At 36.8% G+C, this 19,742-nt stretch overlaps 1 protein-coding gene across 1 annotated transcript in view; it reads left to right on the top strand.

Moving 5' to 3' along the window:
- Window positions 1-2,801, top strand: part of LOC145996574 (uncharacterized) — a 44,413-nt gene extending 41,612 nt beyond the window's left edge. The window contains exon 4 of the mRNA XM_083133079.1: window positions 498-2,801. Within this exon, the coding sequence (XP_082989205.1) occupies window positions 498-1,431 (934 nt within the window). The 3' untranslated portion in view covers window positions 1,432-2,801. The remainder of the gene's footprint in view (window positions 1-497) is intronic.
- Window positions 2,802-19,742: the final 16,941 nt, after the last annotated feature.

Here is a 19,742-nt window from a genome sequence, read left to right as displayed (position 1 = left end):
TTACAAATAAAATATGTACACCCTCCGGGCTTGTGTTTGATTCTATTGGATGATCACCATTTGTTGCTTAATTTATGGAGAGCAGTGTAGTATTACACTATGTATTGTCTACTCTGGAAAGAAATGGAAGATTCTGGAAAACTCAGGGAAAATACATTTCGAATTCACTTGGGAACCCTGAATCATCTGTGGATGCTGTGTTTTTTTTATTTTCCTTTCATCAGTTTTATTTTATAACCATTCATCCTCATCTTTCCAATTAACGAAAATGTGGCATAAAGGAAAGTAAAATAAACCAAATGAATCAATGAATGGATTGGATAAATTTTGTTTTATTTTCGTCTGCTGACGTGGAGAAATGAACAGTGGAATTCCTCTCTGTTGGTGATTTCGAAAAATGCATTATACTAATTTAGTAGTCATTTTTAAATCATGCTTTACATTTATTACATTTTACCTTCTTGCTTTTATTGTTTTCATGATATTTGTATTTTCAGGTTTATTCTTGCTAGACTTAATGGCATGCAAAACAACAACAACAATAATCAAAGTGCAATGCAAGGGAGCAGTGCATCAGAAGATGGTGAGTATAAGAAGAAAGTGTTAGTGCCATGCATGTGGGATCTTTATGAGAAAACGGCGGATGAGGGAAAGACTGTTGTGAACCACAAGCGATATGTCATAGCAAAGAAGTCTTTTGTGTGTGGCATTTGCGGTCCAAGCTATCCGCCAGCAGCTATCTTCAACCAAGATTCAATGTTCAAGATTAAGAAGGAGTTTGTGTGTGTGTTTTGCGGGAAAGTGTACCTGAGGAGAGCGGAGCTATTCCGACACGAAAGAACACACTCCGAGGATAAGCCTTACTCGTGTACTTTTTGCGGAAAGGGTTTTTTCCGGAAGGAGCACATGTCTCGCCACATGACCCTCCACAAGGGAGTGAAGCCTTATTCGTGCGACGTGTGCATTAAGACCTTCACGCGCAAAGAACACTTAGACAGGCACAAGATATGTCACATCACCGGCGACTGGGCCATGATCAAGCCGTTCACGTGTGACCTGTGCGGAAAGTCTTTCACGAGGAAGGAACACTTAGGTCGTCACCGGCTGACTCACTTCAGAGAACGGGTTGACCACAAGAAGTACAGTTGCGAGACGTGCAGCGTGACTTTCGCATCCGAGGAGAACTTGTTAGAGCACGAGAAGATGCACAATTCCGTACCGGACGTCGAAAACAAACCTTCCGTGTGCACCATTTGCGGCAAAGCATGTAAAAGTGTGGAGCATTACAAGAGTCACGTCGAGAAACACGTGTCGGAGACCCTCGTTGCTAAAAAGATTTACACGTGCGAACTTTGCTCACTCACATTCCCACGTAAGAAATATTTAGTAAAGCACCGTGCAACACATCTTACAGCTGCATCAAACACGTGAAATATAAATATTTACTTGAAGGAGACATGTTTTGTAATAAGATGCAATTATTATAGGACAATAACTGTAGTTAGATGTCCATGAATACCAGTTGCCATTTATACACAGGGTTTCTTTGTAATTATCATTAATGGTTATATTGAAATTGATTTTGAAAAGATATCAAGAAATGATTGAATGTTGTTTATCTAATGATATGTATATATATATATGATATAAGGTTGTGAAATAAGTATAGAATATTCAGTTGTGGGTCTTGCATTTAGTTCTTCAATGACTACTTTCGTCTTATGAGACATGCCAGTTTTGGGGTTTCAGAGCTACTTTGGTTTATGGTGATACTGTTTCTTTTAAACAGTTGACAATTTGCCATGGTTGGAGTAATAAATTCTGCTTGACGAGGTTGTAGGGGAAACAACTCTTCTCCAGTCGGAATAATTTGAATGAGTTCTTCCCCTTTTTTATTTTAACCATGTTGAACTCTCCAAATAATCCCCCTCACACTTATTCTTCTTCAAGGTATTCTCGTACCAAGTTATAAATGTGGCATTTTTTTAATGTTGCTTATTTACGTGAATGTTAATAGTAAGTAATAATCTTATTTATAATATGCCTTCTACATTTGACTAAGCTCTGCTTGGCATCTTTAAAGTGCAAACTAGAAAGAAAATAGTGAAAAACTCATGATTAAAATTGAGAATAGTATGCATCGACTTACATTATTTCATACAATATTAGCTTCTCTGTAGCACAATCCTTGTTTTTCACCAATTTTTACCAGCCGTAGTTCCTATTCCTTATGATATGAAATCAATCTTAGGCTATATGCACAAAAACTTTTTTTTTGTGCAGGTCTACATTGTTCAAAAAGCACAAATCAAATTGCAACAATATAAAGCTCCAATTGCAACAGGAATGTTACAGTTGCATTTTTCCTTGCATCAGGAGAATTTACAAATAACTGTCAAAGCATGTATTACAAGTAACTTTTCAAAGTGTTTTTTGCAACATTTTCCCTGATTAACTTTTTGTCAGAAAACTGTACGCTTTGTGTTCAAATTCTATCCTTCTTGGTCGAGGATTGAGTGTTCTTTTGGGGAATGTAGTTCTTTCCTCTTCTGTGAAATTCTTGTCAACAATAACAATATTTTACAGTGGACAGAGTTCATACTGTCAGATACCTGTGCATATAGGGAACTTTTAAAAATATTGACATGTGATGTAAGTATGTACTTAACATATTATATACTTAGTTGAAATCTGAGTGGGGCAAGAATTTACAATACCAGACCCTTCTGTAATTTCTTAGCTACTGCTTATACTCACAAAATAATTAGTCGCGATGATTTATTCGAGGTTAACATGTTGGGGTGAGGTGTAGAAATTGTTCATTAACGTGTAGAAGTTGTAAAATAAGCTTTTCTATTCTCGCAATGATTCTCTGTATACAAGTATGGGAGCCATATTTGTTGATATGAACAATTGACGTTTGCAATTAGTTATGCAGTCTACAGCGTTGCCACACTGTTGATTTCATACTTGGAGAGCATGGATCGTGTAAGAATGGCGGGAGAGAATGTGGACTTATTTCATTGATTGATTGATTTTTTTTTTTATTTTACTTCGCGTTTTGTGCCTCTTAGCTAATTTGCGAAGATGGGGATGAGTGATGATATGATGAAATTGATGAATGGACATTCACAAACAACCAAGCCCAAGCGGGATTCAAACCCAGGACCCTTGGTGTCGCTGGACCGATTTGATTACAGGTAAGTTTGGCAACAATGAATCGATCGTAAAATTGCAGGATTCGAAAATGGCATCTTCGATGAAGAACGTTTGCCGTTAAAGTGCTACGAAAATAAGATTTTTTATCGATTCATTATCACAATTAGCACAAAACCATTCGCAGATGGCCCCACTGACCATTCTCTGTAAGGTTAGGTTAGGCAAGCATAGTTAAAATTTGGGGTCATAGTAATGTCAGGAATATATATTTCGTTCCTTAAGTATTCGAAACTCAAAATCTTGCGATAAATAATGAGCAACCTTGCATTGTCGGTTGCGATCACGGACCCCCTTATTTTGCAATTTCTACACGTGACCCCCAAATTTTAACTTCAAATTCGTGATTAGGAGGCCTCAATTAGTGTATGCGAAATATTACAAAAATCGGGGAGGGGTCAAGTATTGTAAATTCGCTCCCTGAGTGGCAGTACAAGGACGAAATTTGTATGTGTTAAATAGATTGGTATATTTATGATACAGTTAAGAGTTGGTGGCGTGCCCAGGGTTTTGTTGGCCATATCTCCCTAGAGAGATACAACTGTTAAAAAGGAATGTTGTATCCATTAAGAGAAAAGGAATGTTGGTGACATTAACGAAACTCCAGGGAAAACCCTCGTGCATATCTATTGAATGACTTTAAGTGTTCATGCTGTATGTAATACAATTGTTTCTTGTTTGAAGTTTTAACTGGGCTGTGCAAGAGTTTGTGATTTGGAAGATGAATGTAGTGATGATGTACGTAGCATTTGTAACATATGGAGTTGGAGATATTACTTTCATTTTGTTGCAAAAATAACATGTTACATTCACCGTTTTTTTACTAAACAAGGGATGCATTACTTCAAACTTTTCAGGGCAGCACACCACATACAGAAATTCATACATCATTTCTCGAAAACTACAGATAATATTTCAGTTCTGTATTTGTTATTGATATACTGGTATATGCTAGGGATGGCCAAACGGATCCGGATCCGAAAAATCCGGATCCATTCGGATCTGGATCCGGATCCAAAAGTTATGGATCTGGATCCGGATCCGGGTCTGAAAGTTTCGGATCTGGATCCGGATCCGAGAGTTTCGTATCTCAATCCCATTATAATATTACCACACCTTAAAAGGTATTATGATCTTCGATTACAAAGAAATTTTTCGTTAGCCCTAGAAGAATTTTTTTCAAGTGTTGTTCCTAAAATACTTTGCTACGCATCGGCTAACACACTCGTGCACAAATGTCAGAGGTGCAAATGCCTTTGAAACGAATATGTATTCATTCGAATGTATTGGAAATGAAAACACACATAAATGTGAGACATTCCATTCCAGGATGAAACCTTTAAGACATATAACAAGATAGAAATGTTATACAAAAATTATACAATTGTTCTACAGTTACAGTTTTACAAACTAAAATAAAACATTATAATATATGCAGTGTTAAATAATTACAAAGTGTAAGACTAACAAGGGAGGTTATCTAAGTGTCCCCCTCCGATTTCCATGAAATTTGGCAGTATAGTGGGGCCCAAAGGAAGAATTACGTGTTTTTTTTTTTTGTTTCAGCTAAAATACGGTTTTAGGGGGCAAAATCCCCTCAAATGTCAAGATGAGGACAAATTGAAGTGAGGATCTGACCCCTGTTTCCCCCTCTGATTTCCATGATACTTGGCAGGTGTGTGTATAAACGGGCCCAAATGAAGAAATAGTGTTTTTTTTTGTTTCAGCTAAAAAACGGTTTTATGGGGCAAAACCCCCTCAAATGTCAAGATGAGGACAAATTGAAGTGAGGATCTGACCCCTGTGTCCCTCCGATTTCCATAAAACTTGGCAGGTGTATAGTGGGGCCCAATGGAAGAAATGCGTGTTTTATTTTTTCAGCTAAAAAAAAAACTGTTTTAGGGGGCAAAATCCCCTCAAATGTCAAGATGAGGACAAATTGAAGTAAGAATCGGACCCCTGTGTCCCCCTCTGATTTCCATGATACTTGGCAGGTGTGTGTATAAACGGGCCCAAATGAAGATACACGTGTTTTTTTGTTTCAGCTAAAAAACTGTTTTAGGGGGCAACCCCCCCCCCCAAATGTCAATATGAGGACAAATTTAAGTGTGCATTTGACTTGTGTCCCCCCCTCCGATTTCCATGAAACTTGGCAGATGTATAGTGGGGCCCAAATGAAGAAATACGTGTTTCTTTGTTTTGGCAAAAAATTTGTTCTAGGGGCCAACCTCCTCTCAAATGTCAAGATGAGGACAAATTGAAGTGGGGATCTGACCCCTGTGTTCCCCTCCGATTTCCATGAAACGTGGCAGGTGTATAGAGGGGCCAAAAGGAAGAATTACATGTTTTTTGTTTCAGCTAAAAACTGTTTTAGGGGGCAAAATCCCCTCAAATGTCAAGATGAGGACAAATTGAAGTAAGAATCTGACCCCTGTGTCCTGATCCGATTTTCATGAAACTTGGCAGGTGTATAGAGAGGCCCTATGCCCCCTGTTTCTTCCTATGACATATTTACGTAGTTTCGGGGTCAGATCCCCACTTCAATTTCTCCTCATCTTGACATTTGAGGGTTGGGGCCTCTATACACCTGCCAAGTTTCATGGAAATCGGAGGGGGAGACTTAAGACCTCCCTTGTAAGTGTATTAATTAATTACAAATCGCGCACGCGCGCACACACACTATATATATATATATATATGTGTATGTATATATATATATATATATATATATATATATATATATATATATATATATATATATATTAGCAGGTAACAATAGGCCTATGTTATAAGCACATTCTTACTTTCCAAAGAAGCGCATGTGGGATGGCAAAACGGATCCGGATCCGAAAGTACCGGATCCGGATCCGGATCTGAAAATTCCGGATCCAAAAAATTTTAGGATCCGGATCCGGAACCATCCGGATTTCGGATCCGCTAGGATCCGGATCTGGCCATCCCTAGTATATGCATATGAAGGTATGACATACTACAATGACAAGGCAATATATTTTTTAGTAGTATTTTTAACAACACTTTTCAACCACTGTTTCTTGCTGATGTTTTTATTTTACATGTAATAAAGATGAAAATTAAAAAAAAAAACACCTGTGAGCAGAGGGGTCCAACAGGAAATCTTCAATTTTCAAAATTATAATATTTTATAATGATCATATTTTCCATTTTTTTCTCAAGATTGCTTTGGTGTGTAAAAAAATGTCTCCTCAAGCTTGGCAGTATCATTCTCACTTACTTCAAGTTTTGGCACATTGAAGCGTTCACTTACACCCCTCAAATAAGAAATTCTGAATAAACCTTTGCTCAATCCTCGAGCCGGTTTTCCCTCTTTTCGTTTACTAGACATAGTCTGCTCTATACATATACATTTACTTATACACATACGCCAGAACATTCATTCAATTTTTAAAACAAATTTATTTCGGAAAACACTGAAGAAGAGTGAATTCCTATGCCGTTGCTGGTCTTTGAGATGTGCCGTGACTGACGTCATCTGTGGAGGTTCACGAATAGTTCCTGCACCTCACACTGTAAGTCCCGATTCCATTATCAGATTCTCACCCTTTCCTACAGGGACTTCTGCATGTCTGGCAACACTGAAAAATTGAACACCAAGTCGAAGCTCCCCTCCCTACACTTCCTCCCTGTTCACCCCGAACCTCACCCCGCACTCGCAGTCTTCTCAGCTCCCAACTGTACCATTTATTTACTGTAATTTTGATTTGAGGCAGCACATAGAAGAATGAAAATTAACAGAAAATACAAGTTAAATGTTTCGTTAAATTCATCAATAAAAATACCAAAGTTGGAACACGTTCCTGTATTCTTAATCTAAATTTTCAAACCAGTCAGTTCTTCATAAGGACAACAAAGGAAATCAGCGATTTCTTAAAAGTTAAAATTATGTGTACTGTAAAATAGGATAAAATACAATTAAGTTCTTCATTGTCCTGAAGTCGAAGCTAGCCATGCCCTTACTCTTGTCAATGTATTATGCCCCCCCCCCCCATGGCATAGTGGTTAATGTCGTCGCATTGTAATCAAAGTGTTTTGGGTTCAATATCCGATGGAGGCACAAAATTGTTCAGATCCCACTTTGAAATGTAGGTCCAGTCCTGAAGTCAAGCTCAAACAGATCAAGAACAAAAGGACATTAGGATGTTCCAGTACAGAATCTAGTCCCTGGGCCAAAGAGAAATGGAACAGTGAATAATTTCAGTAAAAATTATTCAATTATGCTTTGCACTCACTCTAATGTAACCAAATGAAACCTATTTGAATTAAAGTACATGCTACTGATATTTCATTGAATGGAAGTAAGTTCCACTCCCAAGTTACAATGTAAAGATGTAGAGTTGTCACAAAATAAAGTTGCACAAACATTCCATCAACACAAGGATATTTTTGAACATAGTTGTGAACATAAAATTTATAGAAGAGTTTATATAACTGTTGTATAGATGACATGTTAAGTACTTGCTGCTCTAGGTATACATATAATGTACATATGTTTGTAGAAGTGCTTTGAGAAAATTAGCATGGTTGTGTGAGTGCTACAATTTTATTGTAAATTGTTGAAGTTTTAGAATACTATCTGTGGAGTTAATTGTTTAGAAAGAATTGCAGTAAAATGTAGGTATTTGGATGAATAATATTTGTAACATTGTAGTGATCCTTTTTTGATATATTTGTCAAGAATACAATTCTTTGTGATTTGATCCCATGGAAATTTTGTTTCATTTTATGATTCAGATATTTATAAAATATATATGAAACAATTTTCTTCTTATTTTCCTAAATTATATGATTTTTGTCATGACAATTGAACTAGGACAAGCTTTATGTATTTATTGTGTGTGTGTATATATATATAAAGGAATAATGGATAAAACCAAGGAGGGCCAAAGGGCTAAGTAAAAATCAAATAAGGTAAAAGGAAACACTCACCGGACAGTAGAAAAATTCAAACTTTTCGCTAACTTCGTAGCATCATCGGTGTGAGGAGAAAGAGATGGAACCGGAAGTTGGGGCCCTGCAGAGTTGCCAGGTCCCCATCGAAGAAGAAGCGGTGCGTAGAACGAAAAAAAAACAGTTTCATCACCAGGCTCGTTTAAAACTGTGAGTGGGCGGGATGGGTCGGGAGGGAAGGAGGGATAGGTATGTTGGGAGGGTGGGATCAGGTTGGTTAAGGTAGGGACATTACTGGTTGGCCTTGTTCAGGCCAGGTGGGGTGGTTGCACTCATGTCCGATATATAGGCCCTCTCCCATCTTTTGCGAACAGAGGTGTTGGCTAGTTAGGTAGGAGATGGATGATCGCTACTCGGAAGCAGTCATTGAAAGGGATGTTGTGGTGGTTGGTGTGGACGGCGACAGTGAAGTCCAGGTTGTGGGTGGAGTAGCGGAGGTTGAGGGCAGTAGATGTTTTCCCCAGGTAAGTGTTTCCTTTTACCTTCTTTGATTTTATATATATATTTATATATACACACAGTGTGTTTTAGAAGTCCTGTAGGATTCTAAAAACCCATAACTTTTAAAGTAATAGGTTTATTACAATGAAATATTGTTTGTTACACAGAGGAAACAGCTGGGCACCATTCAATTCCAAATGCACTTGCAATCTTTGTTTGAATCAGGGGATTGCATTCTGTGCTCATCCAGAATGTTGTGAATCACATGTATCTTGAACTTCAGATTCTTAAGATCTGTCGCCCCCTTGGCACATCACGCTACGAAGCCAGGGGTCCCGGGTTCAAATCCTGGCCTGGGCATGGATATTTGTGAGTGTCCATTCATCAATTTCATCACTCATCCCCAGCTTCGCAAATTAGCCAAAAGTGGCACAAAATCGAAGTAAAATAAAGCGAATCAATCAATCTATCTTAAGATCTGTCTGTTTCTGTGTACACCTGGGTCTCAACATATCACCACAGCCAGGCGTAAGGCCTGGTGACCTTGTGGACCAAGGGATGTGTCCTCTGCGGCCAATCCATCTCTCCCCAAATTGACCATCTAGAAACTCATGAACTTTAAGGGCAAAGTGGTGGTGTGAGGTGGGGAGGCTGGAAGTGGACCTCATTGATGATGCCTAACCTCTGAAGTTCCGGGACATGGAATGTCTGTGACAGGTACCTTGCACCGTTCACCGTGTCTTAGTCGAAGAATGGACCATGGAAACTGCATACCACACATTGACCTTGAGGCTAGCCTGCTTGTGTGTTTCGAACTCATCTGGATTCTCAACCCCCCAAATTTGCCCTTTCCCAAAAAAACGTGGCCTCATCAGAGAAAAGAATGAGAGACTGAAGGGCACCACCATTTAATCGGGTTATCATTACTTCACAAAATTCCTTCCTCATGTCACAGTCCTCTTCTATCAGATCGTGCACAAATATCACCTTGTAGGACCTGACTTTCACTTTCTCGCATAAGATACTCTGTAACGTAGACCTCGCCGCTCCCAGTTCCAAGGATCTTTGTTTGAGAGATTTCATTGAACTCCATTGCATGCTCTCCTGTACTACATCCACCACATCATCACTTGTTCTTGACTTTCCACTACGTGGCAAATCATCTACGCTTCCCATAGTCTCAAACTTTTCGTACTATCTCTTGATACTTGTCTCTACTGGAGCCTGGAAATGTTTTTCCAAACGTTGTTTAGAACCTTCTACACCAAAACACAAAATTTTCACTCTGCAAGCCATAACACTAATAGCTTTTTCCTGCATTGATGTCATCTTGGAATTTTAAATTTTCCTCTGTGTAAAAGAACAATATTTTGTTGTAATGAACCTTATTACTTTTAAGTAATAGCCTTTTAGATTCATACATCACTTTTAAAACACACTGCACACGAGGTAAACACATGTTATTTTCCCAGTACATAACATTGGGAATAGAGAAAGTGAAGGCTAAATGACTTCATGTATGTGGTTTGACAAGGAAAAAGGGGAGAGGTGGATCTCCCCAAAGAGAAATTTCTGAATACATTTTGAGCCCTGTTGATGTCTCCCACATTTACTACACATTAAAATACATGTTATGTGCTCTTTCTGTATTTCCCAAACTGCTTCTGTAGCTCATGAATATGTGTGTTTTTCAATATGAACAATGTTGTTTGGGTCGATCTCAAGGTTAGTTCTGATGATGAAACGGGAGTGTAAGGTAAACTTATCTACGAAAACTGATACAGAAATCTATGCAGTATTACTGTATTAACTTAGACTTGTAACGAGGGTTGGAAATTGAGTGGACTGGAATGTTGTTCCGGTTCGTTAATTTCTTTATATATATATATATATATATATATATATATATATTAGATAATTCACTACATTTTTCTTTTCAGTGTTAATAGAACATGTTAAGCATTCATATAAGCTTTTCTCCTACGTAGACATGCATTGTTGCCATGAGGCTAGCAGATTATGATAGCACGTTGTGGTTTTCTTCTTTACATTTTTATTTGATAAGTATTATTATTTGTCATGTCTTGTGGATAGTGAGGATGTGCAGTTAATTAAAAAAAATCCTCAGTTCGGCGAATCTATTATTATTCACATTTTTTGTCTTTTTTTTTTTGTCTGTTAAATTTTTTAAAAAAAGAAAATTACAGGAGTCCAATGTATTTTATATTATTTGATGGTTATGCAAAATTGTTATTTGTTATACAGGGCTACCATAAACGATTCATTCAATTTCAAAACACTGTATTTTCCAAAGTATTGCAAATACAGATATGAAGGATACATGAAAATATCTGTGAACTTACAAAGTTTTCCTCACATTCTACAAATGTTCTATGTGTGCCCCTCTGGCCACACGACACACATCCAAGCGGTAGTCGAGTTCCATTTTGTAGCAATCCCCTGTCAATGGTCATCAGAGAAGCATTGATGCATTCCCTGAGCTCTACCAGTGTTCTTGGCAGTGGGGGTACGTAAACAAATGCTCTGTTTACATGGTGGTTCTTTTCTGTACTCTCTTCTGAATGCACGCTGCACTGCAATAACAGATGGACATCTTGCATATTCCAACGCACAAAAACTCTTTTCTCGGTTTGTTGCCATTTTGTACAGGCAGTGCACTCGTGCTGCCAACTAGTGTGTCACGATGCAAACTTGGGTGAGTTTACAGTTATTTTCATGTATCATTCATATCTGTATGTGCAATACTTTGGAAAATATAGTGTTTTGAAATTGAATGAATCATTTATAGTAGCCCTGTACAGCATGCCATTTTACTAGTCATTAATCTCATCGCTGTAGTAACCACACACAAAAAAAAGAAAGATAATACCATGGTAACAAAAGTAAAGTGTTCCGTTTCATAAACATTTGTATTTCGAGACCTGCTTGTAATTACAGTTTAGCTTTTACTCTGATGTTTTGTCTCAATCTTCAGGAATTCATTGTTAATTTATACTACTACGTACAAAAAGTACCTGGAATTTATGAATAAAACAGAAAATATGTGGTTAATCATCAACATTTATTTTGTCGCCTTCAAAATAGGCCCCATCAGATGCAACACACACATGCCAATGCTTAGCCCAGTCTTCAAAACACTTTTCAAATCCAGAAGACTGTATTACCCTGAGTTCCTTCTGCGAATTTCCTTTAATGGATTCAATTGATTCAAAATGCCTTCCCCGATGTGGTAACTTGAGTCGCGGAAAGATAAAAAAATCACACGGAGCCATATCTGGAGAATATGGGGCTTAGGCGAGGACATGTGTTGAGTTTTTTGGCGAAATGCTCGCGAACAAGAGTCGACGTGTGCGACGACGCATTATCATGGTGCAAAATCCAAGAATTGTTTTTAAATAACTCTGGTCTTTTCCGGTGAACATTCTCACGCAGACGCCTCATAACGGTCACATAAAACTCTTTATTCACAGTTTGTCCCGCTGGAAGGAATTCTGAGTGCACAGCACCACAATAATCAAAGATAACAATGAGCATGACCTTCACTTTTGAGAGACTTTGGCATGATTTTTTGGGTTTTGGTTCATTTTCGAAGTGCCATTCCAAAGATTGTTGGCCTGTTTGCATGTCATACTCATACACCCGTTTCTCATCACCAGTTATGATGCTTTTCATGAAGGTTGAGTCACTAGAGGCCCACAAAATCATGTTTTCAGCAACATCCCTGTGATCTGCTTTTTGCAGGAAATTCAGCTCCTTCGGAACACGTCATGCCGCGATGCGTTTCATGACTAACACATAGTCAAAATGTTGTGAACGGACATGTGTGATATGTCAAGTTCATGAGCCACCTCTTTCACACTCACACTTTGGTTTTCAAGCACCATTGTCCTGATTTTTCTGACTTTTTTGTCAGCAGTCGACGTGGAAGGTCGACCAGAACGGGACAAATGATCAACAACTTCGCTGCCTTCTTTGAAAGCCTTGTACCATGCATACGCTTGTGTTTTTGACAGACAGGAATCACCAAAGGCCTTTTGTAGCATTTTCAACGATTCAGCACATGACAGTCTGTCAAAATTTCAAACATATTCTTTGCTCGATATTTGTCTCCATTCTTCAAATCACCGGACACTCGTCAACACAACTAACGTAAACAGCTGCTGTGCACAAACTGATGGATATATTACTGTACCCCTCTTCGTGGTGATTCAGTACAGTGTTGCCATCATACAGACAAAATTAATTCTCGGTACCTCCAACGTGGGACTTTTAACAGCCAAATTCTGGCTACTTTTTTTACTGAAGGTATAATCGTCTGCATGATAGTACAGATGTGGGTTCCATCAGAGAAACGCCTAGGAGGATTATTCAATGGTGGCCAAGGCTCCACTATGTTCACACTAAGAAGAAAACTATTGAGATCGACAGTGATATAAACTGGTTTGTGTATATACAAGGTGTCTGATAAATCATTCCCTATGTTTAAATGATCACAACTTCTTCATTAGCTAACCAGTTGTGTTCCAACCAGTGTTACTATGCATTCCACTCCTTGAGGTTTTGTTCGACATAATTGCAAACCCCATAAAACTCAACAGACACATTTTCATAATCGAACAGGTACAACAACTGTGGACGATGTGATAACTGCACCTTACTGTTATCTTTGGCCATCCAGGTACCTTCTCAATACAAATATTGATAGTTGTATCTGTTAACAGGGTGGCGACAGACCTGGAAAACCGGGAAAAGTCAGGGAATTTGAGGTGTCAAAAAAGATCAGGGAAATGTCAGAGAATTTTGTCTTGATTGACCTTTTAATTTTTTATTTTTTTTTATAAAGATATCGTTATGGAACTCTGCACGGGAACAGGAAATCTTGTTGCTAAGTTTCGGCCTCAACTTTTAGGCCTATTTGGGCACAATACAACCACGGCATCAGAAACCAGTGATGGCAGGAGGAGAGAGAGAGAGAGAAATTTCCGGAGGAGCAGAAAAATGTGTTAAGGCTGTACTAAAGGTGATTTTGCGGTAAGTTTTCGATAACAGATGGCAGCACCATTTGTCATGGCAACTGAGTGCCATGTTGCCAGATCTATGTGCATAATCAAGATAAGTACATACAGGTTTGTCGATCAGGGTATTTATTGATGAAAGATGACGTCAGGTTGATTAGTGGAATTTAGACAAAATTCGTAGGTGTGCAACAATGTTATTGATTTTTATGAGATCAGTTAGATACTCTTATCACAAAAAAAAGGAGTGTATCAGCAATGGAAAGTAGTAAAAAGTCAAAATAATCCACAATATTAACAAAAAATAAAAACAATCATGTGGTTAGTTCATACACCAAACAGAGCAAGTAAGAATAATACAACTACGTTTGAAGCAACTGCTACGTTGACTACGAGATAATAAGCGTGTTTCACCTATGTCACAAATTGTTGAATTATGACTTCAAGCAGCCATGATTGAGGCCAGTTCTTGTAAGAATACGGAATTCAAGCGGCGGACAGAAGATACTAACACAGACATTCGTGATTTAAGATAAACATGTAGTTGGTGCAGATGTAACGAATGCTACGAGGTGGATATTTACTTGCAAACGACGAATAAAATTGGCTGCAAACATGGCGATTGTGCGCATCCTGACATCACGTGAAACCAACCTATTGAAGATACTTACAGATAATCCATTTTGTACAACACTACTTGACGACAATTCTCGCTTTTATCAGAAATCTTTACCATATTTTCTTCATAAATTTCCAGCAGGAAATTCAGTCTTCAATATACCAATATTTCTAATAGTTACTCTCTAGTCATTCTCCAGTCCTTTGCTTGTAAGTGACTAAAGATTGAGTTCTTTGGACTTACTATTTCTGGAGTTATGTTTCATTCTTAAAACAATTTACAGAAAAACAACAATTTTGGAAAAAAATAAAACATAGAGAGTCCTGGGTCTACAATAGAAGTCAGTAAGACATGTTTGTTTCGATGGTGATCGTTAGTATTACCTCAAAATTTTCTTGGGTAGACATTTCAGGTTTGGATGATTTCCCGCAGAAAAGGAGGCCGGGGAGCACTTGCTCCCCTGAGATATCTGGAAAAACTTCATGTAATTCGAATTGTGAAATTGTAGCGTAAAAACATGATCGAGGGGTGCCACGAAAGACTGAAAATTAAGAGGCATCTTATAAAATATTATCTCTAAAAGAAAGTGCACAGAACAAAGAACTGTTCATTGGCAAAGTGATTGATGTTCATGGAAAGGAAGCAATTCGAGTTCAGTTTGCAGTTCGATAAGCGGACTCAGGTCTGAAGTTCAACACCATGGTATATTAAATTGAATTTCAATTCTTTGATTTGTAAAACAATAGTAATAATAATAAAACGTAAAATGTGAGCTTTTATAACTGAAGGGCCAGATAAGAAATCTTACTCTGCCCCACCCCAAGAGCTCGAAGTGGAAATTCCTATCTGGGGAGGATATTTCACCCAGTTTGGGGAAAGGTGAGCTGAAGCTTGTATGGACAACATGGAGAACGTGTAGTGGGTGGTGGGATGCCGAAAAAATATCCTAGAAGGGGAAGATTTATGAGTATTTTCTTAATTGTAGGATGTCATCACTCCACTACTGCCTCCCTGAGAAAAAATCCTTCAAGCAGCTTTGGCTGATATCCAGTCCTTGGAAGTAACGAATTAATTACATTAACAAGTGACAAGATTTTCAATTAACACTAGTTACTTTTTGAAATTAGTATCTATAACTCTGTTAATCCTCCAAATAACTCGTAACTAAATTAAGTGTTAGTTTTTCTTCTTTACTTTTTGCATTGAAAAGAATTTTCTTCAGCTGCAAATTTGCAATATTGTCAAGCAAATTCCGAACTGAAAGAAGGATGATTATTAAAATTGTAATAATAATAATAATAATAATAATAATAATGTTTTTTTAATTTTTTTATTTTAAGTACACTTTATGCAAAGAAAGGCTAATTGGTAACTGTATCTACAATTTAATGTTGTTATATTTCCATCACCAAAAACCAAGAACTGCATGTGTCCCTACCTTATTTATATTAGTGCACCTACGACATGAGTACATATACATGCAATCTCCAACAATTATCTTGGGAATACACAACTTCTTGGTTGATCAGCATTCCTACAAAAATATATTTTTCCAAACAAAAATAAAAGCCTGATCTTCATTTTTAAGTAAGGGAGAATTAGTTTAAACTTTATTACCCATATATTTGTATGTACAAACATATATTAACTAAATTATAATTTTATGAGACCTAAGATGGTCATCGGTGAAAAGTGTTATCGTTGTTGTGAAACATATTTAACTAGTTTTCTCAAATACAATACAACAATAGTTTTAGTTTAGAAAGTCAAAAGTACGTAGCTACAACAAATTCTGCTTACCGAGACTACTCAAATTAGATACTTAGGATATCATCAAAATTTACGCTAATATTTTGTTTCAATGTATCTTGGTACATTTTCTCCTCGTAACCTGTAAATCATTATCTGGTTCTCTGAGAGGTATGCTTCTTCCTGTGCGAGACTCATCCAGTTCAGGACAAACTGAATGTCCTAGGTTTTGGTTAAAAATATCCCTTAAGATTGCAACTAACAAATATCTTAATGATTATTTGCCATTCATTAGTACACAAGACAAACAAATCGCACCACAGGACCTGTTTTTCCTTTAAGTTGCTGTAAAATATAATTCACACTTTCTGTCTAATACATCATCATTTCTTGTGCAGATTATGGACTCTTGATGTCTAGTAAATCATCACCATTGCACCAAGTTGTCTGGCGAAACGAAAAACAATGTAGGCCTATGCACTCCAAAGAGCGTATATTACTCTGTTATGTAAATTACACACAATCCTCATTGACGATTTGTATTTCGTAGCATCTTATCTTAAAGCTGCGATGGTGGACAGCTGCATTTGTCAATCAATTTTATCGTCCTCGTTTACAAAAGTTCAACTCCCAAATGCTTATCTGAAAAAGAAGAATAAAAATGAAGTTAACTTCGTGTATGAGACAACTTATAATGTATTTTAAAAATATATATTTACATTATATTGTTACAACCTTAGACAAGTTAAATATTAATAATGAATACAAAACTTATGTATCTTCTGTAAATGGAAGTATAATGGGTCTAAATGGTACTACAGTGGTTGACGATATCGTCTTGTAATTAAAGGGTTACTGGTTTGCTTCACGATAGGAGTTCACTTCAGTGCCTCAGATCCAACTTTATTATGTTTGTTAAATATTAATTTGTACCTAACAACAACACAAATTAATAAATAATAGCAGCACTTATTGTTACATTCATAGATTGATTGATTTGATGTTAAAAGTCCACTTTATGCAAGGCTAATCGGGACTGGACCTACAGTTTAAAGTGGAATCCAAACCACCATGTGCCTCCACCGGCTATCGAACCCAGTCCTCTTGATTACAAAGTGACGACGCTACCGCTGCACTATCGGAGAGGACCTTACATTCACAGAAAATACAAAATAATCGTTGGATATGTTTTCATATTATGTGGCAAGTACAACCAACGGTTTATGGAGTCAGGTTCATCCAGGTTCGAACCCTGGTTTCATTGTGTTCATTGTCTTCATTGTCGCAAGAGGTAGAAGATGGAGGTAAAAAAAAAAAAAAATGAAATGGAAATTCAGTTCTTACTGTTCTTTTTTTAATTGTATTAATATATTTTAGCAACACTTCACTCGAGTTTGCAAAATCACAAGCTTATGTACATGGTTATTTAGATCGAGAAGTTGGAAATACAAAATTGTTTGACAATAATTATTTGATGTTGTAGTCAAGATACATACTCACACCTAACTGTAATTCAAAGCAAACTGTAAGTACACAGACTACTTAAATTCAATAGGATATTGAATTAAATGTACATGATAAAACAAAATATGATTTCCAGGATGCTCAATGCTATCCACAATTATGTGATTGCCCTTGTACTTTCACGATATGAGAGCTAATATACAAGTATACTAATTTGTAAATTTTCCATGATCATGCAAGCTATGAATTGGTAGATGGTGAGACTTTAGTTTCTTAGCTGTCGTACTTTTACAATTTAAGAACAAACCTTAAAGCATGAAGTTATGATAAACTTTACTTTCTGGCCATAATAAAGGTTATTCAGTTCCTTCTTTAATAACATAGCCCTACTTATTATGTTTCAGTTCTATAGCATTATGGTAAATGTTACGTCAAATAAATATAATATCCAACAATGAAGTTTTACGACTTCATTACATTTTAATAGCCTATTTCACAAATATATTGTGGATAATTTTGTACTTCTTTACTCAATACAAACAATGGATATTATATTATATATACTATCCCCTTGTAGAATATCTCTATCAAAAACAGCAAAATCTTTTTCATTGTTGCGATATTGTTAATGAACTATATAAAAAATGTGTACCTCAAAGTAGCATTTAAGGTGTATGGAAATTTAAGAAGGAAAATCTGTAGACAAGGTATTAAAGTGAAAATTTACTATTTAAAGAATAATGATTCATACCTTTACCCGATTCATTTTGATGGCTTGCAACAATGTACGTACCAGTACAACAATGTTCACATGTTAACAGTTTCTTAGAGCTTGTCTTGTAAAATTGTCTCAAAGAATGGCAGGATTAACTGGCAAATTCAATTAACAAGGGAAAAGAATGTAAGTATGGCTTACATAATAATTAAATGCACTCTTCCCAACTTCTTAATTGACCGCTCAGAAAGAATTCTTTGAGCGCCAGCTGAGGGTTGCCAACTTTGAGTTGGTCATTCAACTAGACTAAAAATGCTGCTGTGAAATATTTCCAATTTCGCACATTCCATGATTTTAGAAACTATACACCGCTAATATAACACACACACTCAAACAGAAATAGTAAATTGGATTAAGTATCTTGAGGAATTTTTAGGATTCTGCGTGCTCGAGTTGAAATTAGATAAATTTGAAACACTGAATAGGACTTTTCTCCACCTAAAGAAAATTGCCATCAAGATTGAGCAGAAAGAGGCAAATTTATGAGGAGTTTATGCGACATTTTATTTACAATACCCTGCATGATATCAAACAGTTCTCAAAAAATTATGATTTTCACGACTTGTGGAGAAAAATGTGCTTGGAACACAAGAAAGTGGATGCTTTCACACACGTCAACATGTTTTTAATTGCATGTTCTCAGTAAGTTTTTGTAGAGCAGTTGGTTAGAACGTGGTATCCTTGTTTTTCATCAAGCATGAAAAGTCGCGGGTTCAAATCCAACCCCCTCCTCTTTTTTTTCCTAGCTGAAAACTAGAGGCACGCAAATTTTGTTTTTGACAAAAACACGAAATATGAAATAACATGCTGTAATGTTCATTTTTCATGTTTCTGAAAGGTCTGAGGTGCATTCTTCTACCCAGTTTTGTTACAAAATAATGTGAAATGAACTGCAAAATGCGAAATTGACTCTTAAACACGAAATTTATCGTTTATATTCCGACGCGACACTTTCTGAAGTCTGAAGTATCCTGAGAGTTATGCAATTCATGGAAAATTAATTAATTCTGCTGTAAATATTTGAGAAGCAAAATTGAACCCTTTTACACAGGAATAAACTTAATACTCTGGTAACTACATAAATGTGCTATTAGAAGGGATAAGTTTATTTTGTGTAATAAGTGCAGGTTTTAAATCAAATGTAGGATTATATTCACAATTTTAAAACCAAAATGTCATTTTATATAGCACTTTTGATGTGATTATTTACCACTATAACACCGAAATTTTATTTTATTTCTGCTTTTGAATCCGAAATCGACCCTGTTTTTGTACCGAAATTTTGCTTTTTTATTTACCAAAAATATGTGCCTCTACTGAAAACACACCCTTGGTATTAGAACACTGTAAAAGTTAATCTGATGCACACTTCGAGGGATGTCCCTTCTGTGCATCCCCCCCCCCCCTTAACACACATTATGACCAATTCACATATCGCATGTATTCGGAATGCTGT

Source organism: Lepisma saccharinum, chromosome 12 (assembly GCF_977018435.1).
Source record: "Lepisma saccharinum chromosome 12, izLepSacc3.1, whole genome shotgun sequence".
Taxonomy (NCBI): Eukaryota; Metazoa; Arthropoda; class Insecta; order Zygentoma; family Lepismatidae; genus Lepisma; species Lepisma saccharinum.
The sequence above is the reverse complement of the archived record's forward strand: the minus strand, read 5'-3'. Positions and strand labels throughout refer to the sequence as shown.